General features: G+C 41.0%; 1 protein-coding gene across 1 annotated transcript; it reads left to right on the top strand.

Annotated features, from left to right (window-relative positions):
* Positions 1 to 272: 272 nt before the first annotated feature.
* On the top strand, positions 273 to 23,787 carry efnb2a (ephrin-B2a). Its single transcript, XM_072397826.1, has 5 exons — positions 273 to 1,148; positions 9,685 to 9,968; positions 16,486 to 16,578; positions 17,857 to 17,964; positions 19,853 to 23,787. Exons 1-5 carry the CDS (start codon positions 1,036 to 1,038, stop codon positions 20,257 to 20,259), a joined length of 1,005 nt encoding a protein of 334 aa, XP_072253927.1. The 5' UTR covers positions 273 to 1,035; the 3' UTR covers positions 20,260 to 23,787.
* The last annotated feature ends 3,926 nt before the right edge of the window (positions 23,788 to 27,713 follow it).

Here is a 27,713-nt window from a genome sequence, read left to right as displayed (position 1 = left end):
AATTTTACATAAGAAATTGACAAAACTAACATTAAAAAGAATTTAAAGACAAACTGATCCAACCGCCTGTTGAAATCAGAGGAATTTAACAGTAATTTCTCCTCCAATAGTCACCCCGTTGAACCAGTTGTCCTCCTTGACTGACAGCAGAACTTCTATTGACTTCCCCGCTGAGCGACCAATCAGCTGCGCCGTGGGGCGGGGCCTGGGCTAAACCAGCTCCACCAAATATTCCCAGTCGCTGTCCCTTGCAGTTACTTCCCATCCAGGTTTCGGAGCAGCCGTTAAACCTACAGCCTCCCTGCGTCTGTCTGCGGGCTGTTTCTTCGGGGGACGGAGCCGCAGGATTGAGCCGCAGCAATTCGGCCGTTTTTTGGAGGGAACCTCTAGTATGAGAACTTCCATTTCAGCTCTTTTGATTTCTTGCATTCACACATTTGATCATTTTCTTAATTTCTTTCATCCGACCTCATTGTTTCGCTCTGCTCATTTTTCTGCTGCTGTCACCCACAGTTTGTTGCTCATCACCAGCTCCAGCTGAAAGGGGACTACATCACCATTCCACCACCAGTCATTACTCTGCTTTGCTCTGCTGTTGTGGCTCAGGATTTTGGCTTGAGCCCCTTGACAATAACGCAGAGGGATTTGTATTTGTAGCAATTTCCGTCTGCCAGCCGGTCCACCAGCGGACACTACCACCACTTTTCTCTCTGAGGAATGTATTTCACTGGGTTGAAGTCTTGCCTTTTGAATGCAGGAGAATATTAACGCACTGTCCACTGAATGAACTGTTGTCGTGCGCCTTTGGTTTTCGGAGCAGGTCTTTCATCTGGAGATGCTTAAATCGGGACTTGTGCTCCGTATGCAACCCCACAGGATCGGGAAATAAGCTGAAGACATTTTGGTCAGCCCTCTCGGTGCGCTTGTCTCCTGATTTCTTCGTTTTATTCTTTCTTTTTTGTGTGTTTGTGGACATACACGTTTGTTTATTTTGAAACGGACTGTGAACCCATTTTGGAGGCGCGCGAGCTCACCATGGGGGACTCGATGTGGAGATATTATATTGGAGTTTTGTTTATTGCCTTCAAAGTGGACTTGTGTCGGGCGCTCATCTTGGAGTCCATCTACTGGAACACAACGAACACCAGGTAAGCGCCATATGTTCCCCGGTGCTGAAGGAATTTATGTCATACTCGGCAAAAAAAAAAAACGATCTTACTTTCCTTCCCCTTCCAGTAAACATGCTGAAAATAACCTGAAAATAACTTGCAGCGGTGGGCTAAAATAAAGCCGGGGGACCAGAACAAAGAGCTCCCAGATTAGCGGGATGTGAACGTGTGAATTGGCCCTCGCCTGACGGCCACTTTGTCACGGCTGTTGTCGTGAAAAAATGTTTTGGTTTTTGTCCTGTTCTGACACAATAAACGCAATTATCTTATTTATCACTCTACGTATGAAATCTTGAATATTCCTAAAATTGAATCCCTCCACACGCACACCGTTCTGCAGCCAACCTCTGTGGAAGAGTTCGGATATTTTTCAAACAGAGAATCATTTAAGACGAGTTCTTATCACGATCATTTTATCACACAAAAAGATATGTGAAGTGGATTGAGAACATATTTATCTGCGGAGCTGATAGATTTACTGCCTGTGTCGTCTCGCCGTGAGAAAATAATTACGCACGGTGAGGGCCGTGCGCGTCAACACGAAGTTACTGAAGATGGAATCGGCTCAGCAGTGCAATGTACTGTGCGCTTTTTGGGGATATTTCTGTGGCCTCTGTGGAACTGTGTCCTGGACGTCAAATCACTTTTTGCTGCCAGTATCTGTTTTTTGGGGTCACCTCAAACTTCGGCCATACGTGTTTGGTCCTGTTACAGATGGCAGAGCTCTGAGGCCGCGCAGGGCTGATTGTAAGGCCCGTTTATACTCCTGCTGTTGAGATTGGAAATGGTGAAAAAAAAAGCGTTCGGCTCTTTTTTTTTTATATCCTTAATAGAAAAAGACATCGTTAATGAGATGTAGCGAGGAGAATCATGCTCAACCCGACGGGGCGGAAACTTTGTGCCTCCACTGTGCCTCAAATGCTCTGTTGTAGTTGGTGTGTTGAAGCATTTTTTTGAACAATGAACCGGATTTTAGAGTTATTTGAGCTGGAAATATGGTCGGTGAGATAAAGCTGTGACAGGGCTCTACAGCAGTTTACAGTGCTGCCATCAGACTTCAGGCTAGGAGCTGTTACCAGTTGCAGATGTAAGGTGACCAAACAGACCCTGGAGGACCTAAATTCTCGGTTTCATATCCTTGCTCTCACGTCCGGCAGTCAAAGCAACTCAAGTCTCTAGCCTTAACTCCTGGCCAAGAAAAGCGGTTAAACTCTTTTGCTGCTGCCAAATAATGCGTCTTTCTCCCCCTCCAACCCCCCTGGTCTCTGCCCGACGGGCTACTCGCGTCTTTGTGACCGTGTCGTATAGGACCAAACTTCCAACTCGTCCCAAAGCTCAGCTTTAGGTTCCTGTGCGGCCGCATTTTCTTTCACCTCTTTTCTCTCAGTGAAATGGATCAAGTGGAGACGCTGAGGTTATTAAACAGGTGTCCATCGTCGCACACCATGCAGCCTCCTGCAATTGCTGGAAATTAACGTTAACATTTAACATGGTGCAGCCGTGCGTACCCTGGTCCTGTTCACTTCCAGTATACCATGACATTAATGGGATTTGCCGTGTTGCATAAGGGACTGAGTTTCGGCCACTTTTGAGCGACATCCTCGGCCTTCTGGTCTCTCACTGTTAGAGTCACTCCGCGTCTGTGTCTAAACGGTGGCGCGCTAGATTACCCAATTAAAAAAAGTGTTTGTTCAGGTTCCCATTCACATTGCACTTAAGACACCTACAAGGTATACCTTATAGAGCTGTCTCACAATTAAAGTGGTGAGCTCAAAGTGACGATCAGCTTTTTAGGTTTCATAGTTCCATTTGGCTGTGAAGTTATGCAGTTATATGCTGTGTGTGCTTATAGTTATATGTGTGTTTACACACACACACACACACACATATATATATATATATATATATATATATACGCACATATGCATATATGTATGGTCTCATGTCTTTTTTATATATATATATATACCACATCTTCATTTTCTCTGAGTTCAGCCAGCAGGCAACTTATTCAGTGTGTGTAATTTCTTCTCCTTTCCATTTTGTATAGCCTTTAAATTAAAAAGGGTTAGGGTGCAAATACATAGTGTAGGCACCACCCAGGCTGTCAGAAAAACAGTGGGCTTTCTTGCAAATTAATTTGTGCATTTCTTGTTCCCAGTTCTTGTTGAAAGTTTCGAGGTAAAGGGCTAAAGAGTGATATGACAGATCACCGTCGACCTTTTTCAGTTTCTGTGTGAAAGCAGAAACAGTTACAGGAGTGTCTGTGGCTGTAATAAATCTGAAGTCCACCAAAAAAGTATTTTACTTTTGCTCTTAATTTGCCTATGAAAAAGAGAATGTGTTCATTAAGTAGAACAGGCGCGTTTGTAGAATAGTCTCATTTTTGCCACTGACAATTCACTTTCTCTGTGAGTGTGATCAGAATAAGAGTCAACCAATCTTCTTCCCCTCTTTTGCAGCTTGTTGAGTCCTCGTGCCTGCTTTTCTGTAACAGAGAGCAGCCAAATCTGAATTCTTTCTGTAGCAGGTTAGCATGTTCAACAGACCAAGTTTTCTCTCTCTTCATCTAGCTATCTTTTAGTTAGTGTTGGCCTTCCTCTAGCTATTCAAGGGAGGATAAATGTTAGAAATGCAAAAGCTCCAGGGTAGTCTAATCTTTGTGTGAGTGTTGTGTGTGCGTGCGTTTGGCTGGGGAGAGGATAAAGAAACGGCTAGCTCTCTCTTAACTGTGTGTGCATCTTTCAGCAGGAGAAAAAAAGAATCCCTCCACGGGGCCCAAGGGTGTGTCGATTAAACCTCATTGTTGTTTGCGCTTTACTTCTTTACTGCCCCTTTGCATGAGCCTTTTTAGAAAAAATAAGGGAGAATGACCCCACAACCAACTCCTCCCACTCCTTACTCCAGTGTCCCCCACCACACATAGACACATCACATCACACCACACACACCTCCTTCATCTGGTAATCCATTTTGTAGTCGGGAGGGAGAAACAAAGGAGACCCCTGCTTTACATGGTTTATGTAAAAGAAGTGCTCTCTCTCCTCCACTGCAGTTCATTAAGAGATTACATAGAAGCCCCAAAGGTCCATTGTGACCGGGCATTGACGGGGCACCTCTTTAGGTCCTTTTGTGTATGTGGAAGGAAAGAGGGAGCAGGAGGCATGAAAATGCAAGTCCATCATAAACGATTGATGGGGCCAAATGTCTGAATGTCGTAATAACTCTCTTCCCCTTCATCACTGTGCCTCTGCTTTTTAAAATACCCTTTGTTATGGTGGAAAGTATATTTTGCACTGTAAATTTGGCATACAAATGTTTTTCAAAATTCAGATTATTACTGATGGAAAAAGTTAAATCCATGATGGAACTATCATTGATTAGGTTATCCAGATGATAACTTTAGCTTTGGTTACTGCCAAGAGAAATGAGAAAATGTGACGATTAACACTGTGTAATAAAAGACAATAGAACATTTTTAAAAATGAAAAAAAAAGGGAAAGAATGAGAGCACTGTGGTCTCATGGGCTAAGGAGGGTAATTATGTGTAGGTCTGGATTACAGGATGGAAGGTAGGGGCCACAGGCATGTAGTGTAGGCAGAACCAGTGAGGGGCCAAAGTGAACTGGGGTTGTAGGGTGTTGCCATAAAGACCTCTGTCCCTTTAGCCGACAGAGGGCCAAAGCCGGAGCTCTGCAGAGGACTGTGGATTAACCCTTGCTTCACCCTTGGCGTAGCCTCTTTGTTTGCCGTCTCGATGAATTCTTGCTTCACATTTGTGATTCAGTCATGAGCAGTTGCTCTCGATCTGCTGTAAATAGCTACTTTCCACTTTGTTTTCTTTTAAATTTAGGGCCACAGGATGAGAACAGAGGAGGGAGAGGCACGGATTACATCAGGGTGGCCAGCCCAGCTCTGTTTGGTCATATATAGATCCAACAATGTATAAATAGAAAGTTGTTCAAGAGAGAGACAGTAAGGGAGAGGAAGGAATTGGGTCGAAAATAGGTTAAAAAAGACAACATTAGATTGACAAGACATCTAACTTTTTTTTCTACCACAGACAGATGCACCTCAGAAAGTAGGTGTACACTCCTCCAACGTTATTTCTAACTTTTGCTTTAAACGATTCCTTTCTCCTCCATTAGAAAATCGGTTAGAAGAACAGATGTTGCAGAGCAGATTTCTCTGACAACCCATCTTTGTGTGGAAGATTTCATGCTTGTTCATTCTACCAGCTTGTAAACGGTGCCCTTATTGCGAGGAAGGATAAATAACACATGCTATCTTAGAAGAAAATAGAAAAGGCATTTTCACAGAGAAAAGTTACAAATCCTCATTTGAGAATGTCGAACTATTTTTAAAAGGCTGTTTTTATTCTTTTGCTTCGAGTCAGTGTTTCCTTCAATTTAAAATGCAGTTACATGTAATATAGATACAGCAACAGTTTATCTGATCGAGCTGATTATAAACAACAAAAATTCTCTCTTTTCGTAATAGTTTAAGCTTTTTTAGTGAATGAATTTAGGATAATTAAAATGTTTTTTTGTTGTTTACAACAATTTGAAAATTTGAAAGATGATTTAATGTCCAGTGGGACTATTTGTGAAAAATGTATCGTTTAAAATGGAAATGAGTTTGGTTAAAACATATTTGACAACTAATTAAGATGGGTGGAGGCCCTGACGTTATCCAGAATGAAATGACAGAGATGCAATGTGGACCTCTGTGACCAAAGAGAAAATAGTAGTTAAATATTTATATTCATCATATATTCACTTTCCGCAGCAGAGGCAGCAGTCTGTCCCCACTCGGTTAGTGTTCTACAGCCTGAGCAGTGGGTGGTAGAAGTGTTTAATTAAAATGATTCGAACAATATCATGAATGTGTTCCATATGGCTTCCACACTGACTTAGGTTGTCTTGTTTTTTCACATCAGTCATCACTTCACATTTTAACGTAAATGCCTTTCAAGCTTTCAAGGCTTAAATTGCCTTAGGTTCTTTGGTCAAGGAATATATACCAGAGTGTGATGGAGGGAGTGTCTCACTGATAAGGGTGTTTTAGGAAGAGTTGAGGAGGGAGGGGAAACGGGGGGTGAAGGGCCAAGTACGCCTTAAAGCAGAGTGGTGAGCAGGTAGGGAATGTAGGGTGGGTGGGGGTCGAATACATTTACAATCATGAGATGGAGGACATGCTTTTAAGTTGCTTGCTGCCTCTTCATTCTAATCTCTGTCCCTGTATTCATCCATTGAGTTAGCAGTAGCTCTGTCAGCCTGCTGAGCTTGTCTGTGCGACCTTGCTTTGCTCACGTGGTGCTTTGTTCGATTATCTGATAGAGGGCCAGGTCTCTGGTACCTGACACATACCTACTCGTTACATCCACTTTGTTCATATCTTTTCCACTGCTATCTTTTCTCGGTCCGTTTTTTGTTTTCTTTGATGAAATATATCAGAATAGCTCATATTTGCCCTTAATTAGCTCCATGACCACTTATATTTAAACGTAAGTTCCAGCTGTTTTCTCCTTTTTATCAGCAGTTATTAATGCTTTCATTATATAGCACTTTGATGTCAATCAGTTGACTTGAAAAATAAAAACAAAAAGCCATGAGAGATAATTTTTCTATTATCTTACACATTATGCATGGAAGAACACACACCCCGTGTGTGTGTGTGTGTGTGTGTGTGTGTGTGACAGCTGTAATTACAGATAGCAGTGTTCTTATATATTGTATGTGATTTGTGTGTATATTTAGTGTTCATGTTGGCATATCACACATGCAGTTTGATTCATGCACTCTCTACAGTAAGTGCTTGAGTGCTTGACCTGCTTTGAGTTCAGCTGTGGTCCGCATGCAAACATTACAATACACAGTTTTTCTCATCTTAGTCTCTTACATTGGTGGAAATATGCTATGCAAACACAGCATTTGTAGGTAGGAAGTTTTAACAGCAGTTGATGCAGCTTTGTTGAGTTGCTAGCGCCAGCAAGTTTCTGCCACAAATTCTGTGCAAATAAGATAACAAGGAACAACACATGTTGCTGGTATTTTTTTGGTAATTTATTTTTTATTTCAGATAGACCTGAGATAAGCATGCCTTCAGACCTCACTTTACCTGCACACCCCCATGTGCCTTTCCCCCCCCCATAAACTTAAGGCTAAGAGGGATCGGCTCCTGTTGCTGCAAAAAGCATTCATGAGCTTAATCTCTAGTTTTACTTATTTTATAACAGAGCATAATGTTCATAACTACTGCTTCCAATTGACCTCGATGGTGATAGCCAAATGGCTGAATGGGTGGCAACAATAAACTTGTTCTTTTTTTCTTTCAATTGTGAGCCTTTTTCAAGGCTATATGCAGCAATGCTTGTCAGTGCTGTTTCTGTCATTATCCTGTCATGATATTTTCCCATTTGATTTGTCTGTAAGATATGAAAATGAACTGTAATAGATATTTGATGAGATAAGGAACACAATCAATCCTGCTTTTCGATTTCTTGAGAGGGATTTATCAGGAATATTGACAGACTGCTGAAGCTTTTATTTTTTCAAATGTAAAGATTGATAAGTCAAAACTGTATTTCTGGAATTCAGAGCCCCATCTTTCCAGCCTCGTCAGCACAGACCATGTGCACATGCAGACAGACCAAGCATGACACAGACATGGAGTTGTAGGACGGTAGTTTGCTTCTAACTTCCTTGTCATCATGTGAGGGGAGTGTTGGAGCTCATCTCGGTCAGCCTCTGTACATAAACCTCGTGCGCATTACACACATGCAAACATGACGATGTTGGAAAAATCAATGCTTTCCCACTGTATAAAGACATTCACACACTTTATGATTAAATATGTCTCCAGTCACACACACACACACACAGACTTAAGTCATACACACAGCTCCAGAAGAAGTTAAGCTTTTGAGGCCTTTCCAAGGACCTTGTTTTCTCTGTTTCCCACTCTGTTCTTCACTTCTTCCCTCTGACACTCGCAGAGGATGACGTCAGATGGTGCTGCACAGCATAGACGTACAGTACATGTCCTTTGCCTCTCCGTGTCTCTGTCTGCCACTGGACACACTGTACCACCACTGAGAATATCCCTGGGGATGGTGCTGGGGCAGTGAGAGGAATAAAAAACATTGCCATGGCCTAGTTAGCTGCTGCAATGTGTGCACATGTGTTTTTGTGTGTACCTCTGTGTGTTTGTATCTAACCCACACTTGAGAGGCAAAGAGGCAATATATTTGTTTGCATCTGTCTGTTTAAAAGGCAAAGACTGTGTGTGAGCCAGAGATGGGGAGACAAGAAAAGAAAGTGAGAGGAAAAATTGATTCCATGCTCTGTTTATGTATATACTGTGCTCAATTTTTCCTTCCACCATGTCATTGAAATCTCTCTTTTATTCATTAATCATCTGGGCTTTGGCTCTGCCCCCCCATGCAAAGGCTCCCTTGCCACCCTGTGGTGGTTGTCTTTATGATCAGAGAAAAAAGACTGCAAAATCAAAACAGCACCGGAACTATTTCTACAGGAGCTCGTGGTACGGTGGACTTGCTGCAGTCATCATCCTGAACAGGAACTGTTACTGCTGACACTGTGGCCTTCTACACTGCAGGAACACGTCTAGGAGAAGTTTGGAGTTCTCTACACAGTTACAGCTTCTCTGTTTTACTTTTAAGAATTTATGTTTATGATTTTGTAAAACAATTGTTCAGATGCCTGTAGAGACAGACCTGCTTACACACTCCTCCCTGCAGCTGTTCCTGTCTTTCAAACGCACCACATGTTATAAAAATCAGGAGTTGCTCTGCCGGCCGAAACGACACCAAGGTGCGGCAGCTATCACAACGTCAGCATTTGTGAAACTGAACTCCAGGCTTCTCATTCAGACAGATGGGTCAAAGTTCCTTTTTATCTATGCTTCCATCTATACATATATATTGAGCATACTTACGTGTAACACTCTTTAAGCCTCTTCAAAAATGTATAGATACAGATTTGAGAGGGAAAGACATGAAATATTATAAAAAAAAACAACTATTATTAGTTGATACTTAATTTTCCAGTCTCATTAGTCTGGATTTGCATTGCATTCATGTCAGTCTATTTTTGCTACTACAAACCTTCTGACCATGCATTTCTAACACTAAAATATATTCAAGGGGAGCAAATTCATTTAGCAGTTAAATCCAACTCTAATTCATCTCTAAGCCAGTTCCAACTGAAAATGTGCATAAGTGTGAAATTACAGGAATGCTGTAAGGGCTCTCAGTACTAAATCCCAAACTACATTTTATTTTTGGAGGGATTTTGGGATATTCAACTTAATTCCAGTTAAAAGATTCCTTGTAGGACCTTTTTCCACTGCTGTCTCTATAGTTTGTCTCTCGCATTTGTCGGGCCGAGCTGGATTTTTATTTTGTCTTGTGTTATTTTATGTATTGAGATGCTGAAGCTATTTCTCTTGCACGTGTGCTTCTTGTTCCCTAAATTCTTTCATTTCTTTTCAGATTCGTGCCAGGCCAAGGTGTGGTATTATATCCCCAGATTGGGGATAAATTGGACATTGTGTGTCCCCGAGTGGATGGCGGGGTGGCCGATGGTGTGGAGTATTATAAGGTGTACATGGTGCCCAAAGAGCAGCTGGAGAGCTGCACCATCACTAAAGCTGACACGCCGCTGCTCAACTGCGTCAAGCCTGACCAGGATGTGAAGTTCACCCTCAAGTTTCAGGAGTTTAGCCCTAATCTGTGGGGGCTGGAGTTCTTTAAGGGAAAAGATTATTACATCATCTGTAAGTAAAATGAACATTTCAGACTTCAATTCAATTCACTTCAGTTTTATTTATATATTACAACAAATGTAATCTAAAGGCACTTAAAGACTTGAGATGACTTTAGTATGTGTAAACCTTTGGGATTTGTTAAATAATGAGACAGTACTAAAAAAAACTATCTACACTAATTATCGTTATTACCAAAGAATTCAGCTTTCTCACTTTTAAAGGCCCTTACCCTGTATATGCTTCAGAATCATCCTCAGTTGATTTTATGATTTGCCATGTATTCCCATGGTGCAGTTGTGGGTACTCGTTACTGCACGTTACTGATTGTCTGTGATGTATTAAAGCCTTCCTGGGAGCAAGCTCTGATGGAGTTTTGCGACGGCCCCCTGGTTTGAAACATGGGAGGTGGACTGAACCATCTGTGTGGCGCCGATGGGGGGGGGGGGTGTGCTGCAGATAGGACCATCTGCGAGGCTCTGCCACAGCCATCTGTGAGCTGTCACAGTGGGGAAGGCCATATATCTGACTGGATAGAAGGAAAGAAAAGAAGGGAGAGTGAGGAGAAGATTAAAGAATAGCAGGAAATGCTGCTTCCTATCCAAATGTGGCATTGTGATAGAGTATGGTGAATTATGCTGAAATATTCAGGCATCAACTGATAATCACAACTACACAGCCAAATCCTACACAACTTGTTTTAAGCTTCTTTGTATTCAAAAGTCCCACAAAGACTCAATAAGCTGCACGACATCCACACAAATACTAAATACTTCTTCTGTTCTATCAGAGTTACATGGTTGCACTTATTCTAATGTGTCATACCTGCAGGCTATGAGCCTGACAGTGTAGGTGTGTGCCCCAGGACTACAAAGGGTACCGACTCAAGAGGTGCATAGGTCGTCACCCGACCCTCCAGCACCCCAAATGCTGCACTTTATTATTGATAAGCCCAAACCTCTTGCTAAAATTTGTGGTGGACCAGAATTTAAGAAACAGGCTCTAGATGTTCCATTGCAACAGCCCTCAGCAGTTTATATGTTTCTTTTCATTTAATTTCTGTAAAAACTGTCCTCTTCATTCACCTGCTGAATCAACAAATTGGAACAGAAGGATTGGTGGGAAACTTTGATTTATATCTTAATTCTTGCAAATTCCCCCACATTGACATCCTCACTCCTTCATCTTTGCAGCTGCCATTTCACCTCAAGTCTAAAGAGAGATCAAGCAGTTTCTTTTTTGAAGTGTGACAGCTTTTGCAATGAATTGCCTCTACCCTGTGACCTCTGATCCCAGTTCTGCAGCTTTAATAACCTACTACTTTGCACAAAGAGCGTGAGTAAAGCACATGCACATAAAAAGCCAAAAGAGAGAAAAGAAAATTGCTAAGGCAAGTCTGGGTGGAGTTTTTGTTGCATTTACTTTGCAGCGTTCCAGAAAGCCATTGGGTTTGACTTACAGGGTGTACCTCTGTATGAAGGATTCACCACCTTGTTGTCTTGGTATGTGTGTATGTTTCCTTAGACATCCCCCGTCCACTCCCATTAGTGCAGGAAAAGCTTCATCTGCGTGTGACACTGTCTCAGAAAAGTTCAGTGAGAGGATTTCATTAGTCTTTTAGAGTGAGCACTCAATACGTAATTAATTAACCAGCGTTTAATCCCCAATTTCTTCTCACAATTGCCCAGGCTCTCACATCAATGCTACGGATCTGAGTCTCAACCAATTGGATTAGTGTAGCTTTGTGTTGAGTATTGTGCCAAGGCTAGACTTAGATTAGATGAGTATGTTAGCCCCCCCACCCTCCCCTTTGCATCAAAGTAACTCTGACATCATGCCTCAATATTGGATGTCTCATAATGTGCTTTCCTGCGATGCACACTGACTTTCAGTCAGACATGTTTCGAGTGCACCAACCACAAATAGGCAATGTGGGTGTCGGGTTAATTAATGACCAGTCCAGGGTGTGCCTCCCCAGCACCCCCAGCACCTTATTTGTACATGTTGGGTGTGCACTTGTGTTTTTGCAAACTATCCTCTATTTGCTTTCGTGGTTAGTTGCTGTGTACCTGCAGATTTGTCACCAAGCTTTTGTGTGTGTGTGTGTGTGTGTGTGTGTGTTTGTTTGCCTTGTTTAAAGTGCCCGTGCACAATGCTGCTCCAGTTAAGAGCAGATGAGTCTGATGTGATTGTTTGCGGCAGCATGGCCTACAGCCGAAAACCTAGTGAGCTAGATGATTACATGAGCTGAAGAGCAGGGAAGAGAGATGAATGAGAGAGGAAAGGAGCCAGAAGAGTGACGAAAGAGAGCTAACGAGGGAGACAGGGGAGGGAGAAATGGTGGCATGGGGGGTTGAGGAGGAGGAAAAAAGGAAAGAGAGCTAAAGAAGCAAGGAGGAAGTGTGGCACTACGGGGATGCAAACCAATAGATACAATAAGAGAGATAAACCAGTCAACTAAACAATGAAGGTGCACAGTGAGGACAGCAGGGCAAGGCTGCATTTGCAGTCAGAGCAGATATGCACAGGGAAATATAATAAAGGTTTTAATCATGTTTTACTCCAGTCCCACAAGAATATAGTCCAATCATTTCTCTGCTACACTGAGTGTTGCAAATCTAGCGTGAGCTGTGATGGGGAAATTCCTCTTTTTCTAATTTGATGTGAATTCAAAATGTGCTTTTTGGTTTTTATCAGACTTGTGTGATTAGTGTGATATTAGTCCTGAATCATCCCAGTACACCGAGGTTCAGATAATTAGATTGTTTTCGGTATTATTACTGCATTACTAAACGACTGGCCTGATAAATCTGCTTTAGTCAATGCTAAGATGTGTCTACAAAGGAAATATTTAATAGGCTAGAGCAAGAGGATTTTTTGCTTTAGCTCGCTGTTGATTTGGGTATGTTTAGCTCCTATAATGAAATAAACCACCTCTCACTGCTGCACTAATTGAATGTTAAATTTACAGCTTAAGTGGATACAAACAGTAGATTTAAAATGTTTATGAGTTTTATGTGAGAGCGCAGCGTCGATTAGCATTGCTGGTGACCCAGCTTTGCTTTGCCCTGTTTCAAAGGGTCACTGGGGTCCCATAAGGGACTGAAGGCGCCTCCTGTCATGGGGGATTAGGGCACACAGCTTTGATGGGCATTAACCAGCCTGTAACCCCTGCATGCTCCACAGCAACCCCACGGATGACAATTACGCTCATCGTTTAGATCATAGCTGTCTTTGCCTCTCTAATTCTTTTGCCTCTGTTTATCTTTCCTGAATACATCCTCATTCTGTCTATCAGGCCATTCCCTCTGTCTGTGCAATACATGCTCTCTCCCATCTGATCTGTCTGTCAGAGAGGCCTCTTAAATCTCTTTTTGCCTTGCATTTGCTCTGTGCCAGTATTTATGAGCAGCCCTCCAATGTCTTTAGGCAATGCATTGTGTATTAATTATGGAGGACATTTGGCAGTGCTTGCAAAGCAACATTCAACGAGTAGTTTTTCCAGCTAAACAATGCTCCATAAACTCGGCTAACGATAGGTCAGCTTTTATACGACAACTTTTTATTAAATCTATGTTCCAAAAAGTAAATTGATAATCATTAAGTGCCATAAGTACAACTCTAAAACAACAGTTTACACAAAATGAATGTTTAAAAAAAAAAAAAAAAGGCCAGCTCAGCAATCAGTGACACCTGAGATTCTTCTGCTTATATGCTCTTTATCTCTTTGTCAGTATTGCAGTTCACAACTGATTGTCTTGTTAACCACAGGGTGATTTTCTACTCTCTTTATTTGATAAACAGGAGAAAATGAAATTAAAGACAGTGAAGACAGATGGGGGAGTGTGTGTGTGTGTGTCTATGCAGATTACTGTTTAAGCACTGGGTGTTGTTGCATGCTAGCTCTAATTTAATAGGTGGCTTTAACAAAGGCAGGGTGATTCTCAAAGTGAGAAGGGTGTTTATTGAAACACACCCTCTGTTTGTTTGAGACTACATGAGAGGTGTGTGTTTGAAGGTATGTGTGTACTAGCACATTTTTACAGATCCACTCAACATGTCACTTGGCCTCAGGCAGTACTTTGATTGCCTTCTCTCCCTGCCTTTATGTTCAGGACCTTTTTTCCCCCTACATCCTTCACTGCTCCACCTCTGCACCTTTTTTGGGTGCTGAACTTCCAGCAGTAGCTGGGAAATAAATCCATTTGTGAGGGTCTCGTATTGGACCCCTTTCCTACAAAATGTGTTCCCACCTCCTGTCCCAAATCATATGGATTAGCTAGTTAACTCTATCAGCTAGTCTGTCAGCCAGTTCAGCTTGGCCTTCTTCTGAGTGGGCCAAGGAGGGCCCAGTCATTCATTCAGCCTTAGCCGATTCAACAATCACATTCTGTTTAAATCCAAGTCAGGCTTGCTTGGACTGCAGCCATGGCGCAGAGAGAATGTGTTTTACTCTGGATTTAAAGTGAAAGGAGAATTTAAAGTAAAAAATGACAAAAGGTTGGATTTTTCCTCCAGAATATAATTGTATTGAGAGGCTTGATAAAACAGAAGCTTCTCTTTTGTCATACCCTAGTTTACATAGGTGCCAGTGTGTTAAATAGTTATTTCAGGCAAAGAGGAGAGCATGTGAAATGAGACCTAAATACGCCTTCTGAGTAGAAAAGCGTCCTTCCCACCATGAGAACCTGATTTGTCAGTAACACGTGGTTTTGAGAAGCTAACCAGCTAACCCATCTACCAAATGCAACATGCTCTCACTGTGCTGAATATTTAGTAGAATAAATGGCATTAAGACATTGGCATCTGAGTGGCATTCTGCAGCATTGTAGCATTCAATGCGTTGTGCTAACAGGTTTATGAAATTAACACATGCACACACGTGTGCACACACATAAACACACAGCAGAACAGGAGCACAAGTCTCTAAGCAGCTTTGTCTGTAATGTGCTTTTCTGTCTCCACTGAAAAGCCATAGGTCAGCTAGAGAAGGAGACAGGGGGAGAGAGCAAGAGAGGAGCGGGGCAGGAAGGAGGGAGTCCTTGTTAACATGCTCTTTGTGTCCGCTCCCATCACCGTCTTATTGAAGCAAGAGGATTCAGATCAAAATGATTGGTAGCTGGGAGGGAGCGAGAGGAAGGGGAAAAAGTGAAAAAAGTAAAAAGGAGGAGGAGAAGGTGGAGGACTATGCAGTGCATTATATTATTTCACCGTAATTTAATCAGAATATTGTAGAAGCGCCTGCGTTCAAAGTTCCCTGCAGCTGATGGAAACGCTGTAAGTAGATGACATGTGAGGGGAGAACATTTGGGAATGTGTAGAAGGTGAAAGTTGCAACGTAGCAGGCCTAAAGAGGAAGAAACTGGGTGATGGGGTTTTGTTCAAGTGAAAAGAAAGAAGAGAAGAGGCAGGCAGCAGAGCGGAGTTTTGGGTGAGGGGGGGTGTTTGGCTGATATGAATGCGGGCCACTGAGCACTGGCGCGAAGCCAAGCCGCTAAGCCCTGGCAGCTCGTTAGCCTCTGTGTTACTGACCTGATAGACCACAAGTCCTACTGCCCCCACCCCCGCCCTTCACCTCACCCCTTTTCGTCCCTGCATGCCTGTTCCCAGTCCCACATTTTATGTAATTTCCATGCACTTCTGTCCATTCGCCACTAGAGGCAGCAAAGATAAAGCTAGAGCAGTGGTTAATGGGCTGCTGTCTGATTGAGTGTCAGCAGTTTGCTCTGTTCATTGCATATCTGTGTTTGGCGGAAAGTCAGTTTTTATTTTGTAAAAGTTGCTTAAAGTATCTGCTTTTAAGGTCTGTTTTGTACCTCCTGTCACACGTGGAACATTTTGCACCACCACTCCCTCTACTGTTGTCCAGTGTTTAGCAGTGTACTTTTGTCTTCTTCTATATTTCAGTGCTTTTTAAGAATATATGATTTAGAATCTTTTTGACTCAGGACCATTATCATCCCTCTCTTTTAACTTTGATCTTACCACATCTTTTGATCTTCTTTAATCTAGTTTAGTTTCCAGTTTGTTTTGGCAACTAGTTTGATTTTCATACCAGGGCTTTTTAAGGCTTTTGAAATCCTAAAATGTGCCTTTAAAAACAGACTACAACTCTCTTGAGTGTCATTAGTGTTAAGGCATAATTAACCGGTGAATTTGCCAAAATTGTCACTGTCATTAGTCTTTACCTCACCCCTCACCTCCCTTGACTGTCTCTTCCACGAGTCCCATCAGCACACTTAGAGATATTACAGTAACAATTACTCAAGCTAATTTACTTCAGGGATTCTAAATATTTAGCCAGAGAGGAGCATATGTGGTGATGAACAGGCCAATGGGGCTTTTATTAGGGGAGATGAGTCATATCCTTCCTCAGTAGAAGGCACCCGGTAGTTCTATTGTCTTTTGGAATTTTCTGATTTTTTTAAAGCTCGTCTTAAGCTATATTTAGCAACACATCTGTGTACTTCCACGTACTCACTGTGACAGCTAATCCTGACCTTGTGTTTCTCTTTCTTGCCATCTGTAGCCACATCTAATGGCACCATGGAGGGCATTGACAACCAGGAGGGAGGAGTGTGCAAGACCAAGTCAATGAAGATAACCATGAAAGTGGGACAAAGTGAGTGTCATATCATTGAATTACAGTTGTGAGCATTGACCGACAGGCAGTCAACAATGCTGCAAATACAAAATTGTGTGCTGTGTTCCAAAAAAGGTGCAGCGTACATCTCTATCATTTCCATGACACCAGGGCCTGCAAGAGGGCAGGAAATGAAAGCTAGCAAAAGCCAAATTTGTGCGTGACATTTCAGCGTGCAATGGTTGCTTCTGCTGTCATACACTCTTTCAGCTTGTTTGCTTTATACGTATGCAAATCTGATTTTAAGGAATGATTCTCATGATCCATGACCCAACGTGTGCAACACCTTTGTGAGCATTTTGTTTCTGTCTGTGATGGATGCACACCCAGCCCTACAAACCCTGTTGGATCCTAATTTTAATTACTGCTGTAATGTTTTATGACAGTTGCCTGGCACCTATCTGTCGTAATTTTTTTAGGGTCGTTACACTTGTCAACAGAAGCCTCAGCTGTACTTAGAATCACAGAAAGTCAGCTGACTGAAAATCAAAGCCTGTGCTCTCTGAGGAAGAAGTGAACCGAAGCTGAACTTGCCTGGAAATTGGTTCTCATGATAATAAAAATAGGCTGTTGTGGTGAGACAAGCGGATTTAATTCATTAAAAGAGATTAAAAGTATATTCTGTTTAATGTGATAATACAGCAATTATAATAGCAGATGCGCAGTAAATTGATTGACCATTCAACCTTTTACTCTGGTCTGTATTTAAAACTACAACCCTCACACAAACACATCATTTAAAACCATATTAATCTGTTTAACAACCAAACACACAGTTCTTGTGAATGATTGCAGTCATATCTGCTTTAGCTTCTCCAGTTTATCTCTAAAACCTGTTTCTGCTTTTATTAAGAACCCATAAAATCATTTAAGGAACATTTTTCTACCGTCTGGTAGCTAGTGTATCGCTTCGGAGCACTGTGAATTTAAATATTTTTTTAAAGAAGTGATAACCTTCTATTTTGTTGTTTCTGTATGTAAACTTAAATCACCTGAAGCCACTCTAACAGTCAAGGAGTAAAGAAAATTCTTCCAAAGATGTTCTTTCACGTGGCGTTTTGATGATCGTGGGAGAAAAAAAAGACAAATAATTCACATCATAATTATACTCACCAAACTCTCATTAGGATCAGAGGTTCAGCGCGATCAATCTGCACAACTTTTTATATTTCTTGTTTTCTTGTAAATAGATTTGAGCCATCTTTGTTAAAAAAGCATTCTTTGTTAATCACTGTACATTTTATCTGTACATTTCAGGTCCCTCTGACCCTATTTCACCCAAAAACTACCCCACCAGAGTACCTTACCCTCCCAAGCACCCAGATGGCAAAGACACTCGTAACCCGAATGAAGTGGGAAAATCAGGTAAGATCAACTTCTTACAGAATCCTGGGAAAATGGTTGATTTATTCAAACATTTTAGCATTTGGGCAGATAGTAGGAGACAATGTGAAGCAGTACGTGTTTGTGAAAGGCACCAAGGTGTGTGTGTGTGTGTGTGTGTGTGCATCTGCATGTTTTGTCTGTAAAAGGAAGACAGGCTAGCGAATCCTCAGCCAGTAATTGAATGTTGCCCATAAAAGAGATTGGCATCTCTGGCTCCTCAAGGACTTCTGTGGTATCTCCAGGCTAGTCACATTTCAGCCTTAACCTGCCGCTTAAGTGATATTTTCAAGAATTGATCCGATCGCTGACTGCCATCTCTTGAGCGATCAGTTCCCAATACAGAAACACACTTATTTCTCTGCCAAATCACAATTTAGACAAATATGCAGGTACTTTGTTCTGCATTTATCTGCATTTATGCCTGCTAATATTTTGCAGTTAAAAAATCTTTCTAAAACAAATTCAAGACCAATTATTTCCACAGAGAGTTAGGTTAAAAAAAAACAACAACTTTATTTATCCCAACAGGAAATTATATTATTATAAATGAGAAGAGTCCAACAACCAAAACAAGCTGACGCACATAAACAGCCCTCCAATCTTTTCTATGTATCCTGGTTCATCAAGGTCATGACCTTACCTTATACTTTTGTTTTCACTTCCAAATTTGCCCAACATAGAGCCCAGATATTAGTGTGTCATGCTTTTTCATGTCTCATTCCTTCATCCTGACTGCGAACAAAACATATGGACTTCAAGGTGCAGTGGGCAGAGCACCTGAGGCAGCATAATCCCCTTGTAAAACAATGGAAGAGTCCTTGCTTTGGGCAGCCTGCCATTCTATATTCACCCCTCCTACTACCACAGTGAAAGCACTTTTAGACCCTCAAGGAAGCAGCGACAGAGAGGGGGACACAGTAATCCTGCCTGCTCAGGGAATACATTGTTGTCATAGGAAGAGAAGAACACACCCACCCTTAAGTGTTGGATTTAAACCAGTGTTCATCACTGGCAGCCAGAGCACCGCTTGGCTTCCATAATTGATGCATCATGGTGACATCAATTTTTTTTGGGGGGGGGGGGGGGGGGGGGGGGGGGGGGGCTGCAGGAAAATGAAGTTACTTTTAATGTCTTTCTAAATGTAATTTATCTAAGTGCTATTTGCCTCCATCTCTCTCAGCCATTGTATCTTCTATCAGGCAGTGCTTGCCCTAGTTTCAGGTCTGTAATGCTCACTGGCTGAGTTTGAATAGCCACAGATCAAAATGCATTGTTATTACCAAGACATTCTGTGAACAGGTCTCACTCCAAGAAACTGTGCTGCTGTCCTGGTTTGTTTTCCATGATTTTGACAAGTAACAACAAAAAGAAAATGAAAGACAAATGCAGGGAAAGGCTGAGACAAGAAGCTTAATTTTAAACACTGCATATCCACCCTTTTATTAGCTTAAATAGTGTCAACGCAATGTGAATACAAAAGTTACCAATCTAAGGCACTATGCTACTCGACTGTTTTCTATGCTTTTAATCAGTAAAAACCAAAGACAACTATACAAAATCAGAATCGAGGGTTGGAATCCAATTATTTCTGATAAGCTGATCATAAGGCCCTCTCTACAAAATGATTGCTCTGGTATCTGCAGATGTGACAGCAACAGTGGCTTATAATTTTGTAGATATGTGCACCACAATAAATGTAATTTAGAAAAGACTGAATGCATTTCAGCGTACTGTTTTGCCCCTCCCTGTTACAGCTTTGAAAAATTACCCCTAAAATTACCCCTTTGATATGTGTTTGAAAATTAAGCTGTAAGTCAAATGCTTCAACTCTGTCTTTACTCACTTTTCTTTGTCTGTGTTTCTCAAGATGCTTCTAGAGAGAGCAACGAAAACAGCGGAAATGGTGGAAAGTCCTCTAGTGTCATTGGCTCTGAGGTGGCTATCTTTGTCGGCATTGCCTCAGGCAGCGTTATCTTCATCATCATCATCATCATGCTGGTTCTACTGCTGCTAAAGTATCGAAGACGGCATCGCAAGCACTCGCCACAGCATGCAACCACATTGTCTCTAAGTACCCTGGCCACACCCAAACGGAGCGGAGGTGGTGGCAACAATAATGGCTCAGAGCCCAGCGACATCATCATCCCGCTCAGGACTGCTGACAGCGTCTTCTGCCCGCATTATGAGAAGGTCAGCGGTGACTACGGACACCCTGTCTATATAGTTCAGGAGATGCCACCTCAGAGCCCAGCCAACATCTATTACAAAGTTTGAGATGGAATTATAAAATGCCGAAACTGGATCAATCCAGGGGCAGAGCAGAGCTTTGTTTGGGCAGGTGCCCCCCGTACGCCCACAAAGGAACTCTCTTGCTCTTACACTCTGTCTTGCTCTGTTATCTCCTCCTTTCCTCTGATGTTGTGTCACTATTTTTTTTACCCGTTCTCAAAGTTTTGCTGATACCTTGTTGCTCTGGTTTTGTCACAGTCCATGCAGATGAGACGAGCACAGGGCCGGGTAGAAGGCCGTTGCTGTCATTGCTGCTGCTCTCTGGGAAGTAGAGAGGACGTCTCTTCTTTCCCAAGTGTTGCTCCCTGATTAGTTTGTGCACTGCAGCCAGCATTCTAGGATAAATTGAGTGTTAATGGGACAGATGCACAGATGTGGGATTTTTTTTCTTCTTTGGAATGGACAGACAGATATATGGATGTGATTGCTTTTAAGGGGGCAAGAGCAGCAAAGATTTTGGTTGGCATCACCTGAAGAGAGACTACTGCTTGAAAATGAGAATGGACAGAGACACAGAAGGAGTTGATGAGGCAAATCAAAGCAGGATATGGGCTAAACATGAACTCACAAAATGGCAGCCCTCCACTAATGCAGAGAGACTTTGTGGATTTACCAGCTAAATGCGGAAGAGGCAGCGAAATTCTTACATCGATCCTCTCTGGGACTTTTCCTGAGTGACTGACAGAGATCACCACTGACATTGCCACCCACATGCTAACCATCACATATACACACATTCACCCATGCACACAGAGGCAGTCTTATGGGACAAAGTTGTTGGGTTTAAAAGTGGATCGCGCCATTTGTCCACATTTTCAGATCTATACATTCTCAAATCACTTGACTCAAAAGTTTCTAAGAAAACAGTTTATTTCACTTTTTGTTAGCATCTCCTGGTCAGGTTTTTGAGCATATCATTTAAAAAAAAAATTATTTTCTGGTATAGGTCATGTGAGAGTTGAGGTTTTCCTTTCCTATAGTGTAATAGTTAAATGTTTCTTCCAGACAGAAGTGACACTCATGGTGGCTAGAAGTGGCAGGATTGTGAAAACCCTATCCCCATAGCATTAGGGTGCATAAAAGATAGAAATGCCCCAGTGTGTTTTAGAGAACGGAGGACCTCTATCTTACAGTACACAGCGCGGCACTTTTAATCCCCATTGTTCATTTGGTACCTCCACGCAGTGATATCCATAGATAGGAGAGCAGCTCTATCCCGTCAGAGTAGCAAAGGCTTGACTCCAGGACCTGGGTTTTTCGACACAGGAAAGCATTAGGATCCATAATAAATCTAGTTCAACTTATTGCTGTTTTATACACATCTGTTGTATAAGAGGGCCAAGATCTGGTCTGAGGCCAGTGTAACTGGCTGTAACTGCTCTAGGTACTGTAATGTTTATCCTTAGGGGTCCAGTGATGATTAAGGGTACCCTAAGGGCCCAAAATCAGCGCGGTCGGTGCTCTCCTATTCTTTTTTTGTTGTTGTTGTTTTAGTCTGGTTATATTATCATGGTCTCAGATTCTCCATTAGCATTTCCTTCTTTGTGTGTCTTTGCTTTATTTGTAGATACACATTTTAAAAAGACTTTAACTATAAAAAAAAAAGATAAAAAATGAGATGACAAGCTAAATTTATTTATAATAGACACGTAGAGTACAGGTATTGTCAGGCGGTATGGAGAAGAAGAATAGAAGAATATGTAATATTAATATATGATGGTATAATTGCACATTATGCAATGTATGTTTCTGATTATTTGATATTTTCGACCCTCTGAGTCTGGTATTTTCACGAGCTCTTACTTACAGTTGCAGAGCTTAGTCCCAGGAAGGAGGACCAGATTGAGCTGGAGTAGAGTTCTCTGACTCAAGATAGTTTGCATTAGTGTCAACAAGGGTAGACTAGTTGGTTCTCCCACACTCACTCAGCACAGCATCTCCCAAAGGAAAATTCACATGAAAACCCAGTGCACTAATTCTCCTCATACACACCCTTCATGTTCTCTGTGGAACTGTGTTTTTGTGCATGTTTGTATGTGAGCATTTAAGTGACTACACTTACATTGACACCATTGGCTTCGAATCTTATTTGTGACTTATGCCTCACCAGAAGCATATTTTAGCCCATTGCTGACATCACTGTTGATGTAATCATAGATTCATTCATCAATTTTCACCGAAAAGCCAAGCCTTGTCTGATCTGAGGTTTGTGCCTCTGAGAGGCAACAAAATCTGCAAATATGCAATTCTTATTTATTTTTTTAATCAATTGCGAGAAAAAAAAAACTCCTCTGGAAAGTGTTCTTAACCACTGAAAGATGTAACAACAAACAACACAAAACTAGTATATCACACAAGTCTGCTGTTAGCTTTTTTCCTGCATTATCTGTATTTGAACCTTTTTTCTTTTGACGATGTGCCGTAGTAAAAAGGTAAACTGTGAAAAACACTAAAAAGCATATGTAACACAACTTTACAGGTATTTAAAGTGATAAAAGATACAACAGACAAATGGCTATGTAGTTGCTGTCTAACTGCGGCAGAATATGACAATCTTAGTTTTTTTTAATCTGGCGTCCTTTTCTTAGCTGCTGCTCAACTAAAGCTCTCCCAACATTTACCAGGTTTGCTCCTACCTGTTCAGAAATGTTGTAGCGATGATGTGAGAGTCTTAGCACACAGGCTAGGAGAAGCACCTCAGGCTACTGTAAAATGCCTTGCTCATATGGTCAGCCCTCAGTAATTTTGCACCGTATTTCTGTAGGTAAGAAACTGTAAATACATTCATGTTTGTATTGTATATGGATCCTGGGTTGTCACAATAGCCTTATTCATCTTTGTAGGAAAGTAAATGAAAAAAAAAAGACCAAACTAAAAAAAAAAAAAAGAAAAAGAAAAATAGAAATGAAAAGAAAAATACTTGCATATAAAATGGAACACACTTCAGTAAAGCAGAGCATACTACTTTTTTGGAAAATAGATTATGTAAATATGGCCTGGAACCCAATAAAAAACATTTTTTTTATAAATTCTTAAAGTAAGATGTTTTGTATAAAATTTGAATTTTTTTGCTATGTATTTTAGCTAGCGCTCAATGGGAAGTCCACGTCCTCCCCATTCCATCCCGTTTTGCACTGTTTCCATGGTAATTTGGTTTAAAAAAAAGTTGCCAAACCAACTGCTGCATATTTGTGCCATAAGTGTGTACCATGAATATTTATTTAATTAGTTTTTTCTTTCTTTTATGGTCTGTTAATGATTTTATTTCAGTCCAGTTTGTAAGTAACAGTATTATATTTACATTGTTAGTTTGTCATCCCCTGGTTTTCTTTAGTCATGCCATCTTTACCGGGCAGCTGTAGCCCTCTTTTCCCAATTCCTTGCAGTATGAAATGGCCAGGGTGTGAAAAAAGGTTTCAAAATTCAAAGATTTAAATTAAGTTAAATGACACACATTCCACCAGTCTGTTACGAACTGAAAATGTTTTTCAATAAAATGTTTTTCCTATGGACTTTCTGTCTGTCAGTGCACCTTTATGTTTCTGCTGTCTTATTGCACAAATAAATAAGGTCTCTTTTTTACAGTTTCATACAGCATTACAGTGAGTTTATTAAAATCTTTGATACTTATTCAAAATCTTAGTATAATCACAGAATCACTCTTGGGGACAATTTACATCTGACTGTGATCACATAGTAATTGACAGGTTTTAGATTTAAATAGGTATTTTAAAGCACATTCACAAGTTGGGAAAAATAACTTTGGTAATTTCCTGAAGAAGATTTCTTTAAACGATTACGTATCACTGCAGATACTTGCTTCTATGTAGCCATGTAGGCTCATATTTGGTGTTAGAGTTCACCCCTAAGGTGTTGGATAGGGCTGAAATTGTGGTTCTGTACAGAACAAACAAATTATGGAAAAAAAGAAAAGAAATATATATATATATATATATATATATATATTCATCCTTTGTGCCATAAAATATTTCCCCCCTAATAAAACATAATCATCTTGAGTCAATAAGAAATTTACAAATCTGACGTTGCAAGTCTCCTTGTCCCCTAAGTGTTAATAGTCTCTTCATATGAGTCATCTAAAATTGGTGGCAAGTTTCAATAAAAGAAATATGACCTGGGTGAGATGAACGTTGTGACAAATGATCACTAAACCAATGGAGTTTTTTCTTTTCTTTTTTTAGCCGCAACCTCTATTCCCAGCCAGCATAAAACAGCCTTGCTGCCTGTTAGTCAGGAGGACAGCATACAAAAACATAGCCAGAACAGTGCGACACAACAGAGCAAACAGGTATCCCTTCCACTACTGCAGGCTAACAATGAACAGCCAGCAAAATAGCCCACAAGCTAATTATAAAAACTTTCTGTTCAGCCAAAGAGTCTATAAGCCAGGTTGTCAAGTTACAGGCAAGATTATAGCTCTGACAGCCAAGCATCCAACTAGCCAGCATTTTTTTTGCCAAGTCTGGTTAGGATGGTCAGATTCTTGGCTTTATGTTAGTATTAACACTTGACCAAAGAGTCTACATTTGCTTATAAAAGTTGAAGAGGTAATGGATTTAAGAATGAAACCCTGCAAAATGTTTGGAGATGTTAAAAAAAAAAATCAAAAACATTTTTTGTGGAAAGGGAGTTTAATTTCTTTAGTTTAAACCTGGGGTGGCTTTGGCTGTTGCTGTTTGATCCCTAATGACTCGATGTGTGTAAGTGTACTTATACACTTACTTACTTACCCATATTACCTCCAATATCATCAGTGTGTGATTGTGTAAATGGGTGAATGAGAAACACAAAGCACTTAAAATGATGTGATATAAATGAGGGCTATCAACTATCAATACACAGAACTTATGCAAAGCAGCACTGTGTAACTACTGTAAGTCCTTCATTTACTTTTTTTCTTTATACGCCACTGCAGTTTTAAGTAAAACGTGTTGTTCTAATCTTATTTGCTATCTTTAGGTCTTATATTTAGATTTATTCTATATACTGTATCTGAAAAGTAAATCACGAGGTAAGGTTTTTGGCATGATTAATATTTAAGATCAGTGTCAGGAATTAATGCATTAAAATAAGCTCATCCATGAGCTGCATTTCTATGTTTCTGGGAATTATTAACTGGAAACAGATTGTAAGTGACAAATTGTAAGTGAAGTAAGCGTAGCTCTCTCTCATGACTAAAAGAACGAGGTCTGCAGATCAGTGAAGGATGCAACAGATTAATTTGCATGGCAGAAAGCTAGAGAAGAGAATCTTTTAAGCTAGTTGAACTTTTGTTTTGGCTTTGTCACAGACAGCTGCTGCAGTACCCTTTCCTCATCTGTGTCATGCCCTTCAACAACTATCACTTTATCTGATGTTGTGCTCTCAAACCTGATTTTGTCACACAGCTGGTGGTCTGTTTTTTTTTATTCTTCTAACTGTTTAACATTTTGCATTTTGTTGCCTTTCTTTTCACTTGCAGCTGAAGTTTCTGAAGTACGATGTCAATTGTTAGATTAGGGCATTTGTCAGTGGGTGCCAATTTGGTTTCATCAGTGTTCTTAAGCTTGACAGCTTTCCTCACTGCTGGCCTCCACCAGCAGGTCCTCCAGTTCCCAGCACATACAGCCCTCTAACCACAGCTACTGCCGCTAGTTGGTACTGCTCTCACACTAACTCAGGCTCTTTCCCAGCCAGCAGCATTACCTTCCACATCTCAAGAGCCAGTTTGCAATGGGGATCAGCACGGCAGGCTCCTCAGACTGCACCTGACCTTGAATTTATTTTATACATTTACATTGTATTTAAAAGCTCAAGGTTGAATTGTATAGGGCCATGAACTCTGTTTATGATGAACTCTGCCCCTTGCTCCCGATTCTGTTTGTGATGTTCATGAACAGGATTTCAAGGTATAGTCAGGGAGAGGAGAGTGTTTTCTTTAGGAGCCTCTGCTTGAATGTCTGCTTTTGGAAGATGATGTTCACCCATTTTCTATACACACTTAATCCAATTCAGGGTCGCTGGAGCCTATCCTAGCTGCCACTGGGCAAGAAACAGGGTACATCCGAGACAGGTCAACAGTTCATCCAGAGAAAAAAAGAGAGACAAACAACATGCACGCTCACACTCATTTAGAATCACCTGTTAGGTTATGGCATGCATATTTTTGGATGGTTGGAGGAGGCCAGAGTACCGAGAGAGACCCAAACACAGGGAGAACATGCAAACTCCACACAGACAGGCCCCAGTGTGGATTTGATCCATCTTGCTGTGAGGTGACAGAGCTAACCACCATGCAGCCCTGCAAGTAATATTAAAAGAAATATCAAAGTAACTTTAGTAGTTTTTTTCAATACAGGGAGACAATTTGAGGTGTACATGTAAATTTGCAGTACAAAAAGCTAAGAAAAAAGAATTAAGAGATGTACATCCATTGTTGGGATTAGATTATGAAATAATGCATAAATGCATAAATCTACAAATGTGTAGTTTATTTTTAGTTTACAAAGGAATGATTTGTGTTGCTTTGTTTTTATCATGAGTGAGGAGCTTTACTGTATGATAGGATACTTTTTTGTTCAAATCCTCCAGCTCTAGGAAGATGTTTTGAAAAGTTCCATGGCATAGATTAGGCCCGTCAGGTAGGCACAAGCATGCTCAACATCAGGCATCAGGAATACAATAAAGAACCTCTGCTCCCCCGATGGTTATTCCAGCTTGCTTATTGAGACCCTTATCCCTGGATTTGCTGACCACAAAGATGTTAAGGACAAATGCAGTAAGAGTCTCTTGTTTAGCTGCAGCGTCATCATTGTCAAAAACCTGTGAAATAGAATAAGAAAGAACTCTACAAACAGCAAAGCATGTACAGCAGACTTAAATGACACTTTTCCTATCCACTACGGCAAAGCACTGCCCTGAGCATACCTTTGAATTGTGGGAGGAAAGCAGAGCCCCCAGAGTAAGCCCCGGCAGCATGGGGAGAACATCTAAACTCCACACAGATAGAGACACAGGTGGACTTGACCTGCGTTCAAAGCTGTGTTAAATCTTAGACCCTCTTGCTGTGAGGAAGAATTCTCTCTTCAGGGCCTGGTAGTCAGATTTATCACGGGCTCCAATCAGCTTAGTTCATTTGGGTAAACTTTCCTCTTTGGCTATCTGCTGTTGTTAACTTATACCTTTCTTTATTGCATATATTGATATCACAAAACATATAATTCCTTTTCAGCAGTTTTAAACCCACGGTTTTGAAATATGACTTTAAGATGATAATACATTCATCTAAATCCACTCATCCATCCAGAACCCCATTAGTTTCTGCAATGTTATTGATAGAAAACACACCATAAATGAAAATTAAATCAATAAATCAAAATAGATAGACATAAAAAACAAAAATCATAAAAATAACATTCTCATTTTGTGTTTGATGAATT

The sequence above is a fragment of the Leuresthes tenuis genome, unplaced genomic scaffold (genome assembly GCF_036924035.1).
Source record: "Leuresthes tenuis unplaced genomic scaffold, fLeuTen1.0.hap1 SCAF_12, whole genome shotgun sequence".
NCBI classification, from domain to species: domain Eukaryota; kingdom Metazoa; phylum Chordata; class Actinopteri; order Atheriniformes; family Atherinopsidae; genus Leuresthes; species Leuresthes tenuis.
Note: the sequence above shows the minus strand (reverse complement) of the source record. Positions and strands in the feature narration are given on the sequence as shown.

Coding starts and splice junctions, on each gene's coding strand:
- efnb2a (XM_072397826.1), top strand. CDS start 1,036: ATGGGGGACTCGATGTGGAGATATTATATTGGAGTTTTGTTTATTGCC. Junction 9,969..16,485: donor AAAAGATTATTACATCATCT/GTAAGTAAAATG, acceptor TGCCATCTGTAG/CCACATCTAATGGCACCATG. Junction 17,965..19,852: donor GAATGAAGTGGGAAAATCAG/GTAAGATCAACT, acceptor GTGTTTCTCAAG/ATGCTTCTAGAGAGAGCAAC.